Source organism: Empidonax traillii, unplaced genomic scaffold (genome assembly GCF_003031625.1).
Source record: "Empidonax traillii isolate 1590-97213 ecotype Southwest subspecies unplaced genomic scaffold, ASM303162v1 scaffold1409:size114308, whole genome shotgun sequence".
NCBI lineage: Eukaryota > Metazoa > Chordata > Aves > Passeriformes > Tyrannidae > Empidonax > Empidonax traillii.
In genome coordinates, this window is record NW_020956602.1 from 2,711 (window position 1) to 28,047 (window position 25,337).

General features: G+C 41.5%; 1 protein-coding gene across 1 annotated transcript in view; it reads right to left on the reverse strand.

The window, feature by feature from the left end:
• Window positions 1–834: 834 nt before the first annotated feature.
• Window positions 835–25,337, reverse strand: part of LOC114069974 (neuron navigator 2-like) — a gene marked incomplete at its 3' end in the record, with an annotated part of 59,155 nt that continues 34,652 nt past the window's right edge. Inside the window, exon 2 of the mRNA XM_027907147.1 lies at window positions 835–952. Coding sequence (XP_027762948.1) covers window positions 835–952 — 118 coding nt within the window. The remainder of the gene's footprint in view (window positions 953–25,337) is intronic.

The following is a 25,337-nucleotide window of genomic DNA, read 5'->3' on the forward strand; positions in this document are numbered from 1 at the left end:
ATATTCATGAACTGATGTGTTAGTTCACTGCTGGCTTCTTAATTTGCATCTCAAATCTGTCAGTTTGCTCCTAACAATAGTTGTCCTAATTCCCATTAGCAGGCTTTCCCATTCCATCCATCTCCATTGGCCCATGCACAGGTTTTGTGGCATCCCAGGATGAGCCTCCGAAGGAACTAATGAAGGATCCAGGCCCAAGGGAAGAGCTACAATATGTAGCTTTCCATGGAGAAAATGGCTTGGAACTTTCATTATCTACAAGCATTTAGTGTAAACTAAAACTCTGGATAACTGAGCCTGCAGCTGAGATTCGTCCTAATGGTAAATGATTTTCCTCATCTGAAAACTGGAAAGGTTTCTTTTTCTGCCACATGAAAGTTGCACTCCTTCTCCTTTCCCAGCTGTATATATATGGATTATCCAAATCCAGTTGGAGACAGGAGGTTCAACAGAGGAGGCCTGTATCATTGTGAATTATATTCAGGCCAGTACCCTAAAGGTATCAGAAATAGAGACAGTGAAGGCTAACAGTATCCTAGCAGAAAAAAAAAATACCTCATGAGTTGTTTTTTTAACGTTCAGCCATGTGGAGTAATATTGCTGTGTCAGGAGATCTTATCAGCAACGTCCAATATTTTTCCACTATACTTTAAGGCAAGGCTTTTTCAAATTAATTAGCAAAGTCTCTGAAGGAAAATTATCTACATTATCTACATCCATGCAGTTGGATCGATTTCCCCACACACACACACACACTGTGTTTATGTAGAAGATAAAGACAGTGATTGTCTGAGCTAGCTGTTGGATACCTGGTACAAACACAAAGTCACTCACCTACAACCTGGATTATTTCAGCTAACAGGACTCCATCAGTCACATCTTGCTGTAAATCCTTTATCAATCTCTTGTGACCAGATTTTGCCAGATAATGATTAGCCCAATCCGTATAAATCTGTCAGGAGAAAGATAAACAAAAATAAACTGTTACTCATAACACAACCTTAAAGATGAGAGTTCTTTGTTTCTCTCAGTATGCAAAAGGCTGATAGAACATCACCGCATTTTTTTTTTTCCTCTTTGAGACAAGTCAACAGCATTAAAATTCAAGGCAGTGTGCAGATCAAGTGTTCAGCTCTCTGCAGTGTGGATATTCCTATTCTGCAATCTGACATCAAAGCTCGTGGAAGATGATGGCAAACTCCTGAACGTGTTACAGCTTGAGCGGATCATCAGGAGGTCAAGGGAATATTCTGCAGCTGCAGTGACTGTGTAGAAGACACTTCAATTTCCACCCAGGTTATTTTGCATTTTCCCTTTGACATTTTTTCTTGACGGTTACCACTGAGGAAGTTTGAAGATTCTTTTCCCAAAAACACTCCTAGTAGGTATTAGCCACGTAACAGTTTCATTGTGAGGAAACTCCTTTGTTAATATTACAAAAGAAACCTTTCAAGGCCCTAAAAATCCACCAATTCTAATAAATTCTATCTCACAGGTTGAACAGGGCCTATTGAATTGCTTTTAATCTCTTGTGCAAACTTCTAACTGTTGGGATTTATTTCAGAATGTATTCTCTGAAAATTAAGCACACAAAGCAGTCAAAAATCTCTCTAATTTGCATTAAGTACTGCTCATCACATGCCAGCACAACTTCTTCAAGATCACCAGGAAACTCATAAAACTTTTCGTGCTAGGTTAACGAAAAGAGGCTAAATCACTTGATTAGGAATTTCTGCTTATGAACTGAGTAACGTTTCCTGTTCTTCACATAGGACAAAATTTAAAATTTAAGATTTTTTTTTTACGTGATCTACTTACACTCCAAAGCAACAAGGCAAACACAATTAAATATCAGCATTTTACCTTTCAAATACCTAAATGTTAAGGTTCACCCCTACTCTGAAGAAATACATTCACCCCAGTTCGATCTATCAGTAAGCAGGTGGAGATCCAAAGCGCTTTCTAGAGCACGACCCATCCCAACACTCCACAGACCCTCTCAACCACCGTGCTGATGACAAATGCCTCACACCAGTGTGTGAGTCACTGGCCTGGAAGGAAGTGTCCACACAGCAGTATTCAGCCCCCAGAAGCCCAGGGAAAGCCCTCCTGCTTTCAGGATCTACTGTTTTCCTTCACTACTTCTGATGGAAAGACCACAAGGAGAAAGGGCCTGAACCCTCAGGTTTTGAAGAGTTCTACCCCAAGCCTTCAAGGGAGCAGATGGAAACGATGGCCACTACAATCGGGTTCTGTCTGCTGGCAAAGCATCGTTGAAACAAAACATGGGTTCAGTCGCTCCCCCTTCCATCATCCCACTCCTGAGCTGTGCAGCTCCCCATATCCCAGAATCACAGAATGGTCTGGGTTAAAAGGGACCTTAAAGATCATTCAGTTCCAACCCCCTGCCATGGGCAGGGACACCTTCCACTAGATCAGGTCGCTCCAAGCCCCGTCCAACCTGGCCTTGAACACTTCCAGGTCTGGGGCAGCCACAGCTTCTCTGGGCCACCTGTGCCAGGGCCTCCCCACCCTCACAGGAAAGAATTTCTTCACTATTTCTAATTTAACTTGCCCTCTTTTCAGTTTAAAGCCATTCCCCCTCATCCTATCACTCCAGGCCCTTATCCAAAATCCCTCTCCAGCTCCCTTGGGGCCCACTTATGTACTGGGAAGTGCTAGAAGGTCTCCCCAGAGCCTTCTTGTCTCCAAGCTGAACAACCCCAACTTTAGGAGAGGTGCTCCAGCTCTCTGATCATATTCATGGACCTCCTCTTGCACTCACTCCAGTAGGTCCACATCCTTCTTGTGCTGGGGGCCCCAGAGCTGATCAATGCAGATCCCCTAAATGACTGACTGATGTGGCTGAACACAGACACAGCTACCAACCTCAGGAGTATCTTAAGCCTTGCTTTTTCTGTGTGATGATCATGTCCTCCTTCACGAGAGTCAAAAGCCAACTGCCAAGCCTAAGGGTCAAGTATTTGTCATGAGATGGAGGAACCCGGATATAACACAAGGATTGTAATTTCACACTCCTCTTTCTGATTCGATGTTAACACGATCAAATGAACAGAGATTTTGACTGGAGTTTTTGGTTATAAAGTCTTCATTTGTGTTTTTTGTTGTTGTTGTTTGGTTGGTTTTTTGGTTTTGTTTTTTTTAAAAAAAAAAAAACTGTGAAACACTACTGGTAGCAGCCATGCACAAATCACTCAACATCTGAAACATATGTCCCTGTTTTCCACCATTCATCCTTTACTTTCCTCTTCAGAGCAGCGGGATGTGCATTTCCATGCCAACAGCATCATGGACTTAAAACAGAAAAACACACCTGTGATAAAAACAGGGCTGAAAAAACACCTCAATGAAATAAATGAGTGATTTCCCCAGCAGACCAATAAAAGAAGAGGGACAAGAAACCCTCACTGCACTAACCAGGCATTGTGTTCCTTAGCCCCTTACACAAGAAAACATTTTCCATAACAGGAAGATACTTGAAAAGATCCAGCGACTTCAAGGAACTAGGATTCACTTAACCTACTTTTCTGCCACGTGGTTTTAGCTTGCTTATCTACAAGTAAAGACACACGAGGAAACAGGTTGTAAACTACTTACTTTGCAAGAGCAAGGTTCCACACACACCCCTACACCGTTCCTGCAATTTAGCTGACAAGCAACTTATCAAACACAATAACCACGTTTCCTTTAATGAGAGGCCTGCAATCCATGTCCTAATTTATCCCAGAGTGACTTTCAGCAACTTTATGATTACACTTTGATGCACCAGTTCCATCCTGGATCATTTCCATGATGCAGATCATCCTGCATGATCCTTGGATCAGCCCCAGAGTTAAAACAGGAGCAGATCCCTCCTGGCAGAGCCTGAAATCACAGCAATGGCAAGACCTTGAGAGCTGGTTAGGGTTGATTTTTAAGTCAAATAACAATGTGAGAATGCACGGTTGGCATTGCAAAACTGCTATGCCGTACTTGTTTCCTACCTACCTAATTCCTGTTGCATCCAGGAAGATCAGAACTTCTATATTCATACCCTGTAAATAAACACTGCATCAAAGAAATCCCTAATTCCCTTAAATGCTCCTGGTAAAGGAGACAACTTGAAAGAAATCAAATAAATACCCACTGCCTGATTCACTGTCCATGACAAAACAAAGAAACTCCCTCTAATGGCAAATTATCCTCGTAAACCCCCCTTTGGTGCTGAAGTCAGTCTGTGTTTGGTATCCGAACTACGAGCAGAGCTTTTATGTTTAGTACAAAATATTCCATTAAATGCACACCAGTACAGAGGAAATATTTGTTTCTGGGGTATTTAAGGGTGCAGAACATTATTTCACTCCAGTAGTTGATTAGGAAAGCCTTTTGCAGGGAAATACAGACACAATCAATCTCTCCTCCTCTTAAAAGTGCTATTACACAACATTATTTTGCAACATGCATAACATGCAAATTATTACTGTTCTTTAACTGACTGGGCCATATATTTACAAGCCCTATCCAGGTTTATTGCAATAGCTCTTTGTGGTTGTTGCTGATTTTTATGGCATATATTAAGCTAATCATGGAAACTTTCCAGGATGTTTTCAAAACCTGTTTGTTGCAAGTCTTTGTAATGTACTAAACAAATACGATTCCTAATGTTTCTTTTCCTTTTCCATACAAACAAGTGAAAAAAATATAATTGTACAATGGCTGCTATTTCTAGACACATAAAATATGTTTCAAAGCACACAGTGTTTTCCAATGTTCAAAACCAAGCAAATAAATGGGAAAACAATAATAAAAGAAATAGGAAATCACTGCTGAGAAACTTTCCATTTTCCTATCTTGGCACGTGAATTCTGAGTGTTCCTCAGGTATTTTCAGCAAAGGGGCTACAAAGTCACAATTGAATATTCACATGAAAACCACCTGAACAGTTGTCTAATTAAAAAAAAAAAAAAAAACAACATAAAAATCTTATGATATGGAACATTTGACCCAAGAGATATTGCCTAATTATATACACCAGTATGGGCTTTTAAAACTTTTCAGGGATTTTATACAGTATGAAAATCACTGAAAGCACCTTCATTATTCTACTCACAAAAATCAAGTGAACATCATGATTTGGGCATTAATCACTATAAGCAGGTCTTTGTGTCCAAGTCAGTTTAATTTTTAACTTGGATTAAAGTTCGAGCTTTTTTTAAAGGTGGACTCAGCTGTTTGGTAGCTTTTTTTTTCTCTCTCTCTTAGGAATCCAATTATCTGAGAACAAATGAAAAACAAATGTGAAAGACTTCTTTCTTTTCCCTTCAATCCATCAGATTTGAATTAGGAGTGTTACAGTTAAGCATTGATTTTGGAAATATTCAGTACTTTATGAGCCAGAGCTAAAACACTACCGAAAAAATCAGTGGGGTTTTGAGCAAAAAAAAAAAAAAAATATCCAAATTCTAAAGCTTTTGAAAGCTGTCTGTAAAGGAAAAGACCTGAATGCTGTCTTCCATTAATAAGATTAAAGATTTTAGAAATTTAGTTGGGTTTCTCCTTGCTTCCCTTTCCTTAACCTCATACCCCCCTTGTTTTAAAGGGAGTTTCAGAGAAGAGAGAAATTTTGCTTTCTAGTTCGGAGATCCCTGAAATTTCCTGGCAAAAAGCAAAAACTCTGAAGCTTTTGTCCACCTTAGAGTAATTCATACAGGTTTTTCTTAGCCTTGGAAAAAAAGGAAAATCAAACAAAAAGCAAAAAATAAACTAGAGCTTGCCTGGCCAGCCTTAACAGCCTGAAGCTGGCATGTCAAACCACAGTATTCCTCTCTCCATATACCACTTGGAGGCAGCAGGCTGATACCTGGGTGGTTCTTCTTGATCTGCTGGTAGGTAAAGGCCAAACACAGCACCTGCAGGACCTATATTCCTCTGTTCCCATAGCCAGTCAAACCCAGGATACAGTGCGTGGATAACTCACAAGAGCCATGAATCCAGGAAAACTCTTCAGAGACATTAGAGGGGACCCAGTATATCCATGGAGCTGCAATTAGGTTAGGGTGTCATGTACTCCAGAGTCTTCCTTTAAATGGAATGCAGTCCTATATGGGAAGGCAAGAACTACCCAGTGTTTTTGCCTCTGCATTGGTATTCTGAAATAAACTCATGAAAAGGAAAGGGTTCATATGAATCCACTTGAAAAGAATGTCTCTTTTCTATGCCACTAAGTAGAAAATATGCCTGAATCTTTTCCTTGTTACTCATTTCCACACACACACACAAATCTAATTATACTAAACGCCCAAGTAAATTTTCAAACCTTTCTTTCCTTCCCTTTACCGTGTCAGTTCCTTACTAATCAGACTCTGATTGTTTTCTTCCAATAATTATCATGAATCAGGCTCTCGTGAACCTGGTAACAGCTGAAGAATATCTTTTTGACATCATGCAGCATAATTAGAGCTGAGCAAGGCTTTTTCCGTGATTGAACAGCAGGGTTAGTCACATCGATGAACTCCCGTTCCGGAACACCCATGACAATGCAACGCCTGTGTTGCTGCTCACCAAAACACTCTGCCCTGCTGAAGTTCACAGGGAGGGGGGAAAAAACCCCCATACACCACCACCCCAAACCCTAAAAATAGACACAACATACTGAGATGATCCTAAGGGGAATGCCTGCAGTCGTGACAATGGCCCACGTAACAGGGCTTACACACCGAGAGTCACGAAATCCCAATTTTTGACTGGTAACACTGATTGCAGTCTCATGCTGATCCATGCTGCAGTCCAGCACAATGATCTCATTAACAGATATCACACTGCAAAGCCCAGAGCTAAACAGCTAAAGCTGTAGGTTTGGCTGAAAACCTCCAATCCCTCTGAAGCACCCCTGGCTCCGAGGGGGGGCACAGTATGGATTGAAAGTGCAGAGAGATTATGACCCTGACAATAATATGCCTGGTACGTTGTTGAGTTACTGGCAAAAAGACAACATAGAAGCATGTGGGGGGAAAAAAAAAAAAAGGTAAAAAAAATTAAGTTTGACAGCATTTGTCACAGACCTTTTTCAGGTCTTACAATGCGTGGCCCCCAAGTTTCTTAAATCCTGTAGAAATCCACGTCTCTACATTTGTACCATGACACAAATCCCACTAAAAGGATAGTGCTGACTCTTCTACAGTGAATGAAGCTTTGCATTGCTATCCAAAAGACTGTTGCATGGTTTGTTTTTTTTTTTCCCAATGTAAGTTCTTGCAAGACAAAAAAAAAACCACGGGGCTGAAAAATCAGGATATAAGAGAGTTCCTATGTGCCCACATCTCTCTGTGATAAATTAAGGTTATCAGTGGGCTTTGAGGAAGGTGTTCTGCCTACTCCTTTTCTTTAAGGATACAGCCAAGGGCATGTGGATAAGAAGGAAGCAAGAATCCATTAGGGATTGTAATTCATACATCCTTAGGGATGCTCATGAGTCCCCCAGTGATCCCAGCTCAGAGGGAGAGGTGGACACATGAGGTAGGCACTGAATGGCTTCCCCTCTCTGCCCTGAGACACTGGTAACATTCAGAAAGCCAGGGTGGGACACTGGAGATTAGTCTACTCCATCCTAACAGTACCTCAGCATCAATAACCAGCTAAAAAAAGGAAGGAAACCCCCAGAAACTCCAAGTCTGAGGTGATGATGGGCTGAACTGCAGGTGGACTCCTTCCAGTGGGCAGGTGAGAGAGAAAAGTGACCTTCCTGGAAGGAATCCATAGAGCAGGTCAGGTTGGATTGGGCTTTGAGCAAACTGCTCTAGGGGAAGGTGTCTCACTGGAACGAGGTGGTCTTTCAGGTCCCTTTCCAACCCAAACCAGTCCACGGTGCTAGGATTTGCAATCCCCTAAAAATAGCTGTCACACACACACACATACATACACCTACTAACTAGCATCTATCTAATATGATGCCAGTAAAATACTCTCAATTACCTAAAGTGCTGGAACTTTAGGGTTATCATCAACTACTGAGAGTGCAGCTGTAACCAACTGAGGTGCCCATTTGGTTCCCCACTTTTCTGGGGAGACAGAGGTAACTCTGCTTCTTTTTTTTTAAATTTTCTTAAGGGAACTAAACTAAATGATTTATTCTCTCAGATGTCCAAGTGTTGGTTGGAACTGCTTGAATTACTACCCAGTTGGTGGGAGGTATTCTGCTGAATATTACATTTTACTGGACATTTATGTACATGAATTACCCTTTCGAAGTTACACAGATAAATGGGTAATTTAAACACCACCGGGACTACTCATTTTTCTCTCCTTAAAGCCTTATTCCCGACCGAGGAGGGCTATTCTCATGCATATGACTACCATTCAAAAGCAATGGGCTGACTCACAGCACACAGAGCCAAGCATATGTGTCAATTTTAGCATGCTCTCTGACTTTCCCAGGAATGGAGTCAGGGACTACCCACACTTCAGGGCAGGCACTGCTCTCTCTGAGCTTTAGAGCATATCGTGGGTGGATATTAAACAAGCAACATCGGTTTTTTAACTGCCTAGCTGGCACCCTTCTTGCCCTACTGAATATTTTACTATATTCAATATAAAAGAGGAGAAAAGAGACATTTTCTTTATTATTCTTTCCCCCCCCTCAGTTGCACAGTTTCTGAACCCCGTTACTGGCAGATGCTGCCTACACAGAGGGGTAAATATTTCTCACCAAGCACCAGCCAGAAGGTGAAGCAGGGACGGTGCCTGTGCCGGCATCCGGCACGCTCCGCTCTCAACGCTCCCATTATCCCAGTCTGCCATATACAAATCCCTGGCAAGCTGGAGCCACACACCACGCCAAGCAGGTGGTCTCTCTCTTATTCCCCACTTGCAGAAAGCATTAAGGCCTGAATGGAAATGAGATTACAGTCGCACCTGCATCGGTTCCTTCGCACATCCCAAAGAGAAACAAGAGTTTAGTTCGCTGAGCTGATCGGTAAAACCCATCCCAAGTCGTTTTTGGCCACAGAGAAACAACCAATTTGATCTCATGCCAACAAATCATAATTTATCTCAGAGAGCAAAAGAAGCAGATGTACTATTTTTTCCCTGTGTTTTCTAAAAAGTCACCTAAAGTGCACAGCAAATCATTTTCAAATATGAGAGTTCTCATGCATCAAATAAACCCATTTTACATCTACTACCACACACAAACATCGACAGAAAAGGGCTTATCTGAAAAGGTGATACATATCTACTCCGAAGGAAAAACACAGAAAATCTTAGGAAGCTGCAGAAGAGAGGGAAAAATAAATAAATAAATAAATAAATAAAATCCCTTCTAAGGCTGCAGTTAGTTGCTGTTCAACAGCACTGCTGCCATGACCGAGAAGCCAAGAGCTGCTTACTGTTTTATAGTGGTCACAGGAAAATTTACTTCTCCCACGAACAGGGACCTGGAAGGTCATGCTACTTATTGGCATATTTAAGGTGAACATATACTCCTCGATTCCAGCTTGTTCTTCCCTCTCAAGGGGTCTACAGTTAAATGATTATATATATGCTGGCATGGGAAGCTTGGGTGGTTAATTTTAGCTGAAGTCACACATGCACAGTGCTCAGATTTCTTACACTGTCACATTTTACAATTCCCACCCCTCCTGCGGCTCTTCCCTTACATCCCCAGTGCTCCCTTCTCTTACTGCTGAAAAACAGGGAGTTTTTCCATGTTTGACATCAGTTTCAAACACGATCAATATATTTTACAAACACACCCTTGAATAATGGAGCCATTCACGGCAAGGGTAAAGTCTGGCAGGTCTTTTTGTGTTAGACACTAAGTATTAAAAGACAACTATTAAGGAAATCGTTGGGGGTTTGTTTGATTGTTTTGTTGTTGTTTTGGGTGGGGGGGTGTTTACACAATCGGGAGAATTTCTACCTACTATAGAGACAACCCCCTTCACCTAAATGCTCCCTATGTCAGTGGGTATTTCTTCTCTGACTGAAAATCCAAAATTTCACGTGACCAAAAAAAAAAAAAAAATCCAGATATGTTTTTTGAACTTCGGAGCATTCACAATATCACTCAATGTTTGAAGGTTTTATCTATCACAAAGCTAAAAACCACCAGGCTGAAGCGGACCTGGAGTGGACACGCATAACCCGGTGCAGCAAGTGCTGCCTGCCCTCTGGCAGGACCCCACCACGTGCAAGTCAGCCCTAATCCCACAGTCCGACCACGCTGCTGGCACTCCTTAAAAACACAGAGCACTGGCACTTGTACAACGCTTGGCTAGAATTTTGTATTTAAAAAAACCAAAAAAAAATAACACAGCCAGTGTTGCCAAGGTGAGAAGCAACGACTGCTCCACCTCCCCTCTCGCCAAGCTGAAGGATGGGATGTCTGACATTTTAGCTGTTGATTTTTTTTCAAAAGACACGCTCCTGCCAGAGCAAAAAAAAAAAAAAAAATCTAAGCTGCTCTTTAAACTACTCCATGAAAAGCAAACAGCTCGGGAGCCTTGCTGTCTCCACAGGAGCTCTCCCCCCCACACCCCAGCAAAGCCCACTCACCGCGGCTGAGGGGGGTGTTTGTTTTGGGGAGGTTGGGGGCGAAACGGGGCTTTGATGGAGTTTGAAGTTTACCCAAACAGCTCTGAGTGCTGGGCCTCTGATGTGCTGTGAGCACCGTGCTCTGAGCAACAGCCCCGCTCACTGCAGACAGGCACCAGATGGAGTGTGAGAACTGCGGGAAGGTTGAAGTGTTCCCCCAAAACCCCCTGAAGGTGGGAGAGAAATCCAACTTCAGGCTGCTACAAGCTTAAATAGGGCTTCTGCTATAAGCATCCAATGATCATTGTGGTCAGTTCCCAGAACTTGATGAACTCTTGGCACACTTGGCCTGTGACAGTGAAAAAAAAAAAGTCTTCTGAACTTTTCTAATGAAGACAGGCTCATTTTCTCTATCTGGAAGAGGTGTGGGAGACTGTTCCAAACAGCTGCTGTAATTTCATTGGTATTTTTCACCTGGGGTCACAAATCTGTCTGTTTGCAGTATCATCTCCTCTGGGCAGAAAGCCATGGCCACAGGAAGGATCAAAACAGATGAAACTATCACTGCTGGATTGGACTCTGAGAAACACAGGGCAAGGAAAAGATTCCAAGAGATAATCTTGGAATATAATCTGAAAAGGGCTGGACACGGAGCCCAATTTGCCATGTAGCATTTTAAGCACAAGCTTATTCCTCTATTCCATTTTCTCTTGATTGCTTTGAGGATTAATTAATCAAAACAAGATTCACAGCTGTGAAGCAACTCCAAGTGAAAGTACAATTGGTTTCTAAGGCACGTGATACTAAACCCTTTCAACTCCTAGCAATGCACGAAGATGAAAGTTATCCGCTCCAAATACTGAGGCCAGAAATGTTGCAAAAGCTTTTCCTAATTTTTAACAAAATCAGTTTGCTGTGGGGATTAGGGAATTAGAGAAATTGGCCTTGATCTTGCCTGAGAGACCAAATCCTAGCCCTCTTCTAGCCAAGAAGGTCCAGCCAACATTCCCTTTTGGGTCTGCTTAGTGCTTGATTGACAAAAATGAGACTTCAAAACCAGGGGCTGGGTAGGTTCAGCCCATACCAACACCAAATACCCTCCTCTCCCATGAACAGAATGCCACTCAGAAAACATTAAGTCACCTGCACCACCTTTCCCACTCAGTAAAACGTAATTTAGTTCAGTGTCCAAGGTTTCTCACAAGCAGCAATGTCTCTGAAGCTGCCAGAAGCTGGCAGGAAGCAGCGCTCGCTAACACTTGGAAGGACATAAAGCAACTTGCAACCAACACATGGATGAGAAATCACTGCAACTGAGTCATGAAGGCCAGCAATTTATTCCTCACTTTATCTGCCAAGCAAGATCAACGCAAAATCTGGAGAAGGGAGGAACAAAAGGAGGGTGAAACAAGAACCAAAGCCGAGGAAGGACTTGACCACGCGATTGCTTCAATGTAATCAGTTCTCAATTATTTAGCACACACTTAACTCTTCTGAACAGGAATGTTGTTCTGAGATTGGCAGTTAAAGAGTTACACGTTAATTCCGTTATTTCTAAAGTTTATTGAGGGCAAGAGTATGAACGAGGAGGCAACTATCTTTCCAAAAGGTTTTTGTATATTCTCCCCATACTTCTATTTCTAATGCTCTTCTAATGTTCCTCCTGCTCTTGGGCACTGTCAGAAATGGGACAGTTGGCTAGACAAATCTTAGGTGTGACCTACTTTTGAAAGACCTATTTTTATTTTAAGCTGCACTTTTAAGATGGTGACAAATACTTTGCGACAGCTGAGCACTAATTTGTGCGGCAAAGACTCCATCCCAAAGATGCACAAAAAGGCTGAGAATCTCTTAGGGTCCAGCATCCCATCAAGATCCAGATTATCACAGGAGCTCAACTTCCACCAAAATAAACATCAAAATAAACAACTGGTTTTTCAGAAAACTTCAGATACTTTTTTTAAAACCTGAAAAAGTGCTAGTTCTCCAGCATTTTGAAAACTCATCCTCACCTTTTCAGTGGGGAAAAAGGAATATACTCATAGGTATTTGCATCGACATACAGATGGGGGGATGCAGCCCACACAGGTGTCTGGTTCTACATGTTTTGCTGATGAGATCTTGAGATAAATTTCTTGCATTTGAAAATACTAAAACCCCTTTATGCACAGGTGGCAGCATTTTTGGTGTTGTTCTGACATTCACTATATTCCTATACATGTAGCCCAGAAATCAGGTTACAGCAAAAAGCTTCCTGCATACCCTGGGATCACCGAGGGTTCACAATATTTTACAGGAAATAAGGTCATCTTTATAAATTGTTACTGCTAAGCACTTACCAAATAAGACAAGTTGTTTTTTTCTTTATTTTCCCCCAAACAAAGAAACAAACAAACAAAAAAAATAAAGTGCTGAATTAATATCCACAAACATAACAAACCTAATCTAATGGTCCTGCAGTTGGCCATCTGTTTCACAGATACAAATCTAACCGAATCTTCTACTGACTGATAACTTTCTAAATTAAATTAAATAGTCGATGCTGACCCCTGGTTCCAGCTTAGTTCCTCCTGCTTCCATTTAAAGGGTTGGGAGTGCTTTCTATATCATGATCTATATGCCAATTAGATAGAAGACAACTGGTAATAGCTGAAGCTACAAACTTGGCACCAGATCAAACTTAAAGGGGCAGAGAAGGGCAGCCTAAGGGAATACAGCAAAGAGTCCTAGAGCACAGATGTTATAGCAAAAACTTTAGCTCCCCTTTCTCCAGTACAGTCAGTCTACATCACAGAGACCTTTTCAACCAAATGGACTCGTATATTTATGAGTAAATAAAAAAAAATACTCCTCCTAAAGGGAAAGAGTGACCCTCTCTACCTAAGTTTAGTCTAGCAGTGTATATACATATATATTTTTAAAAAAAATTCTTTTTTTTTATCCCTAAAGGCAATTTACAGACGTGCTGGCCAAGACCCCAGTTACCAATTCACTGTCTTAAGGATGAAGAACGATGCTCTGCACGATACAAGAGGAAAATTCTGCTTCTTCATCTCCCACTGACCTTATGCCTTGCTGGGGAAAGGGGGGATGCCCCTTCCATCAAAGCCAGCTGGCGTGGGCGCTGCTGGAGGCAGGATGCTCATAGACTCAGTAAACCATCAGCATGATCTGCAATGGCAAATCCTCTGCTCCTAATTAGAGAGGTTCACCAAAGTGACACCAGCCTATGTTTTCATTGATCTGGCAATTAAAATCAGCGCTGTAGGGTTTTACTAGAAATTCTGACACTGAACTTTTAACATAACCTTCTACCTCAAAAAAAAAAAAAAAAAAAAATCTAGCAAAGTAGGACTTACAGCAGACTGGAATTAATAATTTAAAGCTATATTTTATGGTTGATGAAGAAATGACAGGCACAACTGCCACAAGCACAGGAGGTTTGGTCATCTCCTCCTGGGAGCTTCCTGGCGTAGCCATCGGCCACTTGAAAGGCCTTCTGTACCTTCCTGGGAAAACCATTCAAGCAAAAGAAATAATTTTTGCACTGCTCCTGAAGCTTTCTTCAGAAATATACATATATATATATATATAGCACAATCCTTTAATAGAACTGTCAGGAGGCAGATCAACTGTAGGTTTCATCCATTTACAGCAGAAAGAGTTTTAACATAAGGACTTTTAACGGGAATTTCCAAGTCTTGAACTGCACGACCTACCAGGCTAAGACTCTGTTATCAGTTCCTTATGATCTCTGTTGATTCATCCCTTGTTAAAATGCAGATGGTTGAAATATTTCTATTGTTATTAATAATCCTTTTACCTATTCTATGGTAGCGAGGAGGTTGATCAAAAGACCTGCAAGCCCTGGGAAATTCAGAAAGCACAAGGCAATGACAGCAGAATATCCTCACAGGGGCCTCCATCACTCCAAATTCAATGTAATTCTATGCACACCTACACAATCTCGTTCCCTGTTTGACATCCTGCATTTAGTTTTCCATTTAGTCCTGGTTTTGCCTCAACACCTACACCCAGGAAAGTGTAGGGTAACCCAGCATTCCTTAAATTAGCTGAGTAAAAGGTTTAAAGAGAAGAAAAATCACATGGAATCGACAGGCAATGAACTCCCATAACTCATCTTTGTGGTCATTTTACTGGGGCCCACAAATATCAAACATTTGACTTTTTTTTTTTTTTTTTAAACTTTGTAAACTCTTAGTTTTCCTTCAGACAAGAACACTCACTTTGATCCATCCTATAGATGTGGTCAGATGTTCCCACAGGATGTAGATGAAAGGCCCATCTATGTATGAAACTAAGCATGGTTTAAAGTAACATCAGATAAGAGCATAAGAGCGGTGGCTTAAGCTGCAGATAAAATCAGAGCAATTTACTGGTAATCATTCAGGAGGACAGAATCTACAAGGCACAGAAACAGGGCTTAGGGACATCAGCAAAATCAGTTATTCTTTTTTGCCTGGAGCAAGGGTTGGAGGAATGTAGAACAAAGAGCATGTTGCTGGTTTAAAAAAAAAAAAAAAGAAAAAAAATAAGAAGAAAGAATAAAAGTGGTTTATGCACACATATAAATTTTTGATTCAGAAATTAACCACAGAGGGGGGATAAAAATGAAAAAAGAGCTATCAGGACTAGTTGCCTGTTTTCCTGCTCAAGCACAACTGATATTAATAGCGTTATTTGCCCAGTTCTTTGTCAACTACAGTTCAATCTGCATAATCTTAAAGCTTTAAAAATAGGCCAAAAAATTATAAAAAGGAAAAAAAGAACTTTGCAATAGCTGTTACAGGTTACAGCACTATGCTGAGATTTCAGGTTACAGGTCTTTTTTTTTTTTTTTTTTTGCAAAAGGCAGGCTAAGACCACCACCTAAAACTTGGAATTGTTCCAAATTAATTAAGCTACAAGCAGATGGTTGAGTTGTGAATTAAAACTAAAATTACTATTAAAACAACCTAAAATAAAAAAGGCAGCTCACCGTTTGGATTTGGGGTGGGGTTTTTTTGTTGTTTCTTTGGGGGTTTTATTTGTTTGCGTTTTGGGTTTTTGTTTTGAACGCTTGTGATTTCCCAGTAGTGTCATTTTTGCCAAAGTGTCTGTTTTTAACACCTTTGGCGACGCTTTTGTTGCAGGTTTTGTTTGTGCAATCTCACAATGATTAGGATGTCACCAATTACTCATTTTTGTCCTTACAATTAACTTCCCAGTTATCTCCTGCAGGTTTTCTCCTGAGCCATCCCTGCTGGGTTCTTGAAGAGCAAGCCTGCTTGCCATTAGCCTTTCCCTCCTGATTGCATCTGGCACCACAACACTTATGGCAGCCTCGGCAAAACGACAAATCCTTCCAAGGAACACAGGCTGGCGACACCCTTGTGAGAATCAGAAGGACAGATCCAGGCAGCTGACAATTAGTGTGCGTTTCTGGGCCAGTTCCATCGCGGCTCAGCCCTGGACATCGTTTTAAGGAGGTGAGTGACACTTCTAGGCATGCACTGAAGGAGTGCAGGCTTGTCCCTATCAGAGCAATTCTGACACAAAGGCCAACAAAAAAAAAAGAATCCTACTGAACTGTACAGGAGCTGACAAAGGCAGCAGCTGCTCTGCTCCACAGGGTAAATTAATGTCTACAGCAGGCGTTGGGAAACATGGATCCTTGCAGAAATTAGTGTCAGTTCATCCACTCTGGCCCCAGCGCCATCTAAGGAGATCCAAAGAAGAAACTTTAGTGAATCAGAGCACAGATTAATTTTTGGAACATGAGAAGAAGTCTACAGGCTCATTTAGAAGAGCCAGGCAGAGTCTAGTCCTTGAAAGCATGCAGAAACACCAGGAACTAACACCTCCTGATAAGCTGGCACAGTAGTGCCTTCAAAAAAACCAGATCTCTTTATTATGATTCGGAAGTTCCTAGAGGATTTGAAGGATGGATGGATGCATGTTCTGGCATGTGCCATTATGTCCTCAAACATAATTTTATTAGTGCATTAAGGAAGAATTTTAATATAACTAGTAGTAAATAGCACATGGTTCTGACAGTCTAAATGAGTTCGTCTTTGCAGTGTGATCCTTTATGTCTACTCTTAATAAACTATGATGTTTTGGTTAGGGATGAGGATAAGGGAGGGCTTTGCACATTCTTCATGGACACCTGCTTTGCTCTGAGGACATTTTATTTTCCCAGCTCTCTGCAGATGATTGTCTCAAAAAGCAAATATCCCAAAGACCAGATTAGCAGTCTGATATTTCCATAAGCAGAGCTCAGACTGGCAGACCTCAGAAAAGTACTGACTAGCCCTGAGACCAGTCTCCACCCTCAGGAAGGATTAATCACAATTAGCATCAGCAAAGCAGATGTCTAACAAAGTAATAAACCATAACTTTTGCACGGGGTTAAAAATTTCCCTCTCCTTTCCTAAATTTAGCAAATGATCCGCGGTCCCCAAAGGTATCAGATGCTGCTTTACACCACCCCGAGACTCCCCGAGACTCCCTTATTCTCCAATCAGTCAATTCATTGGCAATCACTTGTCAGCAAAAAGGAAAAAAACAAAAACAAAAAAACCACCCCAACACAACAAAAAAGCTGGTTGAGCAAATGTCAGAGACCATTAAATTAACCAGTCAAAGATCAGCAATGAACAGCTGACACCAAATTGAACCCAACACATGGCCCCATTCACATTATTGTTAAACACACGTAGCCAATCGCTCTGCTTTCAAAATTACATTAAAGGATCTTTATTTTCTACAAACAAAAATGTTTGCTTGTGAATGGACAGACAGCCTTACATTAAGTACCTTTATAAAAAAATAACCTACTGCTTTCATGCAGTTTGGATTAAAGGTACTGCTTTACCTCTGAGTAAAAACTAAATTCGTTAAGCACTTTCTCTTTAGCTCCAAGTGACCCTCAGTATATTTCTGTGTACTTTTATCTTACAAGAAGGCCTCCCAAGCACCCACTCAAGTCTGTACTAAATTTCTTGCTTGCTTTGTAGAGCCAGGTTGGTTCTCTGCACGAGGAAATCAGTGACATTTACAGTGGTACAGTGTTATCCTCCCATGAACTCCAGGATTTTCATACACACATCTATGGAACAACAGCTGAAGGTACCACCTTAAACAGATATTCTCATGTTGAAGTGGCCAACTTTCCTCACCTGAGAAGCTGCAGCTCCAAATCACTCAAGGGCTGAGAGTCACCACGCACATCCCCCCCACACACAGTGACACCTTGGAGACTCCTAAGGGAGGATGTGATCTCAGGTGCGAGGTCACAACTCTCCTGAGGTCCCACAACCCTCACGTGAGGATTGCCTGGGCTTAGCAAGACAGTTAAGTCCCAAAATGACCCCACTTTCACGCTTGCCTCTCCCAAAACAGTGATTTCCGATTGTCCCATCATCACCCATTTACACGCAGGATCACAAGCCTTCTTCAGCCTTGCTGTGGACCTGAGCAGAAACAGGACTGGGCCCAGCAACTGACGACTCTCAGAACACAAAAAAACACATAATGTGCAATTTAAACGCATTAAAGAAAGCGAGAGGCCCAAATGGCTTTCTCTCCTGGCAGCAAAGGCCATTTTGTGCTGTTAATCAGTTAAGGGCAGGTTATCTGGGGATAGAGATAGAGCTGGATGTGGACGTGAGGGCAGGGCTCCTAATTAAATACATCCATTCTCTCTGAACAAAGGAAAAAGCCAACCAGGCAATATTTGCAATATTTTAAACACGGGGTGTTGAAATGTCAGGAGAAGGACCATATTTACAAAAGGCTAAGGTGCCTAGAATGGCAGGTGTATTTCCTCTTCTTTCCTGAAAAGAACTTTTTCAGCACTGAGTAAATCTTGTTACTTCTCTCTGTGCCTGTCACTCCTCCCACACCTTGTCTTATTTAGATAACAATTCTTAGACACCTTTATACTATACACCTCCAGGACAAGAGCTGCCACTTTATGTTTCAGCAGCACCTCATACAGCAGGGCTGTGATGTCAGCAAATTAATCCAGGCAATCTGCTCAAGATTTAAATAACGTTTTTCAAAGGACATAAATTTGCCTCCTAAATCCACACTTAGTCATGGAAATAAAATGGTACTACAAAAGGTCAGAACAGACTAAGTCTTCCCCAGACATCTCATCCATAGAAATCCTGGTATCCTGTAGTGCAGATCCTCTCCTAATGTGTATTTTCCATTGCAGTGTCGTAAACCAAAAATCAAACAACAAATATTTCTACATTCTGAATTCTAAAGTGCAGTTCACAGAGCTCAAGAGAATGAGGTAGCCCCTGCACGGTTTTGGAAGCCTCTGCCAAAATCAAGCCAGAACTGAGGTTAGGTTGGTCTCTTCACATGCCCTGTGCTGAATCCAGCGGTGTCGAATTCTCAGCCAAAGTTACCTACCAGGTCATTAAAAGAAAACCTCAGAAGATTTCTTATAAGAGCCCTCATGTCAAAACCCTGAATGCAAAGCACAGAGGGGGAGAAAAAAAAAAAAAAAAAAAAAACCCCAAATAAAATCAACCTGCTTTCCAGTGCCCAGCTGTTTCACAGGCCATCATCAATCACGTCCCAATGTAGGCACAAAGGTGAGGTGCCAGAACAGTGACACCACTCCACTAATTGAAACTGGATACTCAGGAGGGCTCTAGAAGTTCTCTAGCACTTCATTGTAAAACATACTGATAAAAAAAAGGACAATTACTGCTTAGGTCAGAAGCCTCATTAAAGTACAACACCCTTCCACCCCAAAATCATCTTCCCTCCTCCACTTACGCAGGAACTACCCCGAAGAAAAATTTAACAAAAGTTACGTAGGGTCGCGATCCTTACACAACAAGATTAGGATCGTTATAATAAAATTAGCAACTGCCCAGATAATCTACAAGGAATTTACATTTGTAATTTTAAAATGAGAAAGCAGATCCATTATGACAATAAGCACAGTTGAAATAAGACTTTTCAGACAGAAAGGTAACATAGAAAACATCTGAGCAGTCACACCCTCACCTTGATGGCCCTAACCATGAACTACCTGCTGAAAAAAAAAAAAAGGCAAATACTGGTTGACTGAGTGATTTTACTCACATGTAAAATTTTTAAATTAAAATTAAGACAATGCCCTGGTAAGACTTCACCTGAAACATTCCACATAGTTCCTGCCACCCGCGTTCAAGGAGGAGGAATTCAGACTAGAAGGAAAGGACATGGAAAAATTAAGAAAAAGCCTTGCGAAAGCAAACTCTAAGAATTGGGTTTATCTAAACTTCAGAGTAAGACATTCACTGCCCAGGAACACCAGGGAAGAGGAGCAGAACAGCTGACAGACGTGTTGGCAACAAGCCCCCAAACGCACATGAACAGGCTGTGTGTGTATCAGAGCAGGCGAGGCTGGAGGAAAATCTGGGGGCAGCTTTCCACGAAGAACAGGAGAACACAAGTCAACTAGTTTTAAGGTTTTATACTCAAGAAAATGATGAAATTGTTGCATTGAATCGGTACATTGAAACAGTCAAGTCTGACATAGATTAAAAAAATAAACCCTCTGTCTCACACACTATTAAATACCCACCATCTGCATCTGTCCCTCCATGATCTACAATAAGGGCAAGAGTTAGCACAAAACCACATACCACTGGGAGTAAAAGAAATAATAAGGCTTTTAGAACACTGTATGTAATTTTTCATCTTCCCTCGGTGTCCCATGAGGGAAGGAAGTAAATAAACTAAAAATCAAGTTGCACTCCCCAAATGCATCCTTGTACCAGAACAGGAATGTTTTTTTTTTGAAGGATCACCTACCCCAAATCCCTTTCCAGTCTGTTTATTGCCATGATCACAGAGCAGAATTATATGAGGCTCCAATCTCTACACCTGAATTCTTCGTTAAGGCAGACAAACCAGATAAATCTGGAATATTTCAGGAAGCCTAAACCAAGCAACATAGAGCACGTACACACCTTTTCAGATTTGCATTTCTGAAGCTCCTTACATAAGGATTTTTTAATTATATCTGCACTGAAATGGGACACATACGGTTTGTAACAAAACAGTTGTAACAGGTTCATTTACCTTGAGATACAAACACCTGAATATGCCCTGTAAATCATTTTAATGTGATTAAAATTGTTTTCTAGTTCATTTGATTCCCGTAATGACATCGACTCCTTACTTAAAACAAAGAACATTTTGACGTCTTTACAGAGAATACTCACATGCCCACATTATCCTTATTTTTCTGGTTAGGATGTCAAGGAAACAGATTTTTCTTTCTCTTGGTCAACCCAACAGCCCTTGTTTTCCTTTGCACTGGTCTTTCCTAGCTGATACCACAGCTGTGTGTGACATTCTGGATGAGGCTTCTCCTGCCTCCCGGCAGCTTCACCGCTTTCACACCTCCTTATCCCTACTGAATATCTGTCAGGAATAAGTTCGCCTTCTGCACAGCCTTGTGAGCTGCTTGTGTTGTCCCCTCTTGACTGATCATCAGAAAAAAAAAAAACATGTGTGTGCCCTTTTAACACACTGCACAGGCTTCTGTGTCAAAAGAACATTTCCCTCACCGTGATTAAACAGAAGTGCGGGAAATGTCTGATTTATGTTTGTCAGACATATCCTAACCTATGAAGCACAGAACTGTACTTTGCTGTTTCTTTTAATCTTTGTGGAGTGCCAGCAACTAAGCCTTCGATCTAGACATCTAACAGCTGGCTGAGGTTCCACACTTTTTGGCTTGGAAAAGCCCAGTAACAGGCTGTGATCCGGTTCCAACATCAAGGCAATTTATCAGCTGCAAGATAATGCCACGACGATTCAGATAAACTGCTTATAAAGTCACTAATACAGATGGCAAAAGCTTAGGGAAATGCAGGAATTCTGTCCCTTACTTAAAGAAAAGTACTGTTAAGTCAGCTAGCAAAAATAGGTCTATCAAGTCATAACTTTTTGCAAATCTCTTATCAGCCCAGTCAATTCTTCTGTCGCAGTTTTTAAGTTAAGCTCTTGAAAATCTCTTCCAGAATGAAGTGTTTCTTCCAAATAAGTGTGTTCCCTCTGCTGTGTGCTACACATCAGCCCAGAAGGCACATAGAGATAAGAGCATTAAAGGGAAATGTTTAATAGAAGGAGAAGTCATGTGTAAACCAGGACAGAAATTTTCTACATGGTGATAAACCTTTTAACGCTCTCTTCACAGGGAACATTTTGAATTAACTCACCATTTTACAACTTTTTTTTTTTTTTGGTCAGAATATATTTTAAAAATCCAATGCCTTACTCAACTTCTGGGCCCATTAACTTCTGCAAAACTCTGATTTTGATTCTGGGACAGTTGGCACCATTCAGCTCCTGGCACACACTCAGGGTGGCGCTGAGCAGGAGGCATCTCTTCTTTCACAGCCAATACGGAATAGCATCTCCCACTGCCCACGGGTGCATGGGATGAAGACACGACCCTGCACCTCCTGACCTTCAGCAGGAGCAATTTTTCCCACCCCTTTCATCTCAGGGTCTTCAATGGAGCAGGGTAAGGATGGGAACACCATCCTTGCTTCAAACTTCCACCCCTCTCAGCCCTCACGCTTGAGCAAAATACTCCTCACGGTGCTACCTCTGCAATCAGGATGAGATTCTGGCTGGATGTAGATGAAGGTACATCTACAACAAGAGCCTGTCTGCTGCCATGGAAACGGGGATCTGGTCCTGCTCACAAGTTACAGGTGTCTATGTACAGAGTGCTCATGCAAAGACACGCACATTGCTTTTCTCTAGTGACATTCAACACGTTCAAATCAGAGCAGAAAATAACTACAGGGAGAGAAAAGTCAAAACCAGAGTTATATCTGCTCAATAGTAAGCACCACTCGAAGTTTATGAACTGATAAGAGAAAGAATGAAGGTAACAGGGGGAAGCCAAGCAGCCTTCAGTTCAGTTTTCTCCAGGTTTGTATAACCCGTAAGTCTAATCCCAAATGAGAAACGACAAAAGCTACTCTCTTCCAAAAAAAAAAAAACAAAAAACAAAACAAAAACACAAACAAACAAACAAAAAAAACAAACTACAAATAAACTACCTTAAATAAAATCCTGACAATTTGTTTGGAAACTGATATCTGGAAACTGGTTTTCAAACACCACTGTTTATGGTACAATAAAATGCTACAGCTCCTGCTGACCCTACTGTCAACTTTCTTTTACTCCATCTAAAGAAACAAAACTTTCAATACAGTCTTATCCTGGGGTCATTTATTACTCCATGTCAGACCCAGAAGGTTTCTTCTGGAGAAGACATACACACATTTTTCATTCATTAGTTGCTTGCAGGCTCAAAAAAACCCAAATAACTAAACACCGCAAAAGAAAACCCACCCTGGAAAGGTTATCTACTACCAGTTACATACAGATATGGTAGTTAACGTGTTTCCACTGATACAATAGTAGGAAAAACCTTGTAAAAGGCTGAAACGTTCTCAGAGTTCACTGTTGTATGCACAGGCTACAAGGCTGGGGGCTTGTAGGAGGTGTACAGGGCAGTTCGAACCTGGCATAAAGGAAAAGGACCACATGCTTTTTACAACCTTCAATCATCACAGAAACAATACCTTACCCCTGGCGAATTCTCCGAGCCATAAAACACTGAGTGGGAACGATCCTTGTTTTGATTACATTAAAAATAAAAAAATAAAAAAAAAAGGTGTTTGCATAAGGTGTGTAGCTGACTCATAACAGTTAAACAAAACAAAAAAAAAATAAAGAGAGGGAAGATTTACGTTCTATGTTGAAATTTTGGTTTTGCTGGTCTCACACGTGAAACAGAAAGAAAATCAGAAATAAACATTCGTTTTTTTTAAAGCCCAGGAATAAGAAACTCGGGGGTCAAAAGAAGTAGGTTATCAGGCGCGCACAAGTCACTCAACATGAATAGGAACAAGCTAACAATTCATTCTTTTTCTTCCAAGAGTTGGCAACACCTTAGAAAGCTGCTTTTTTATTTTTTTGCTGGGCCTGCTATCTCGGTTGTTGTCCGAGTGCTCCTCTGAATGCCCAGCAGTAACATCAATGTGCTCCAGAGAGGCTGGCAAGAAGCCTGCCACGGTTGCCCAGGAAATACAGCAACAAGAAAAGAAACCTTGCAGGTAATTCAAGATGTCAAGCTGGCACCTGAACGGACTGAGTTTCAGCTGAGTTAATATTGATTTCTATACTGCACTCTTATGGCAACATCACAACTTTTACAAACTTAACTGAGTGAGTCTTGCAGGATCCGATATTTGGGGGCAAAGAGATTTATCCCTGGTGGCCTGAAAAGCCCTACATTACAAATCTGAAAAAAAAAAAAAAGCCTAAGCTTCCACACTCTGAATCTTACGCTTTCAACCACGAAGTGAACCTTGCCATCACCATCCAAAACTCCCACAGAACATATTTGGCTGTTTTTAGCATACTGAGCCACGATCAGCTCACCTTAAGCTATTGCTGGCAGGTGTTTTCTTCTTTCTTCCACAGAAGCATCACTGCACCAAAGAAAAGAGGAGGGAAAGCAGAAGGGCAACATCTGATGTATTTAATGTGACACTCACTTAGCTGAAAGTTCTTTATAAATTGTTATTTATATATCCATGTATTATAAAGCTGGCTTTCTTCGATGTACTTTATCACTACAGACCAGCCAAGGTCTAGGGAAGAGCTCTGCACAAAACTGAGCTCATCTGAGGGTTTTATTTAGGCAGAGCCCTGTCAGGCCCCCCTGATCCTGAGGAGCACCCACAGCTCTCCCTGTCCCAGCACCCAGCAAAGCACAGCAGGCAGGAGGCAGCCCCACAGGAGTAATCTCTGTAATTCCTAATTTCAAGAGGCAATACATAAATATCTGCTGGTTGACAGGCAGAGTTAAGTACGGGGTGTAGGATTTTATCCTTTTCTCCTCCTGCCCAAGGAGTGGGTGAATCCAGCGGTTTTCTTCCACTCTGAGCATTGCTTGGATTTTGTTGTGCCTTGGGCACCACCAGCTATTTGATTTCTCGTCTCACATCTCCTTTTCTCCGCCTGATTCCATATGCCCGGTTCTTGCAGGTGCTCACTGCTCCCAAAGTCCACTGGGGGGGCTGAGTTTGAAAGCCAAAGTCCCTACAAAGACTTGGCGATACACCTGTGTACATAAGCTCTTTCTGCTTCCCCGAGGGCTCTTTGCATATGAAAAGGGAGAAAGGACTCACTTTAACCTCCCTCCCAAAATACTTGGCTTCAGCTGGAAGAACCAGGCTCGGGCAACCCCCACGCAGAGCTGCCAACTTCCACTGCCAAGCTCACAAATTCATTATCGCGGGGGGCTACTCACGCGTGAAATATCCGGAACTATCTGATGCCGCGTGAAGGGCTGCCGTTGCACCCAGAACTGAATACTCCTTCACTAACATGCGTTTATCACCTCATTCCTCCCAAGGAAAGTATGTAAAACCAGAGATTGTGACGTTACTGGTCGCGCTATAAATTTCATTGATTGCAGAGCCTGATAGGGAAGGGGTGCGGGGAACCTTTAACTCCCACACGGATTTCAACAGAGTTTTCACACATAAAGGCTAAAGGATTAGACCTCAGGCAAATCCTTAGTTTATAGTGTGAATTTCTCGGGAAAAAAAATCTTTCCTCTAAAAACTGCATAGAAACGTAATTTTCTTTGTTTAAATAATCTGCCGGAGAGGCAGAGAAAACACATTTGAAGCTATCTCAGACAGCCACTGCCTTGAGAATTTTTTACATCAAATAGCTTAAAAAAAAAAAAAAAA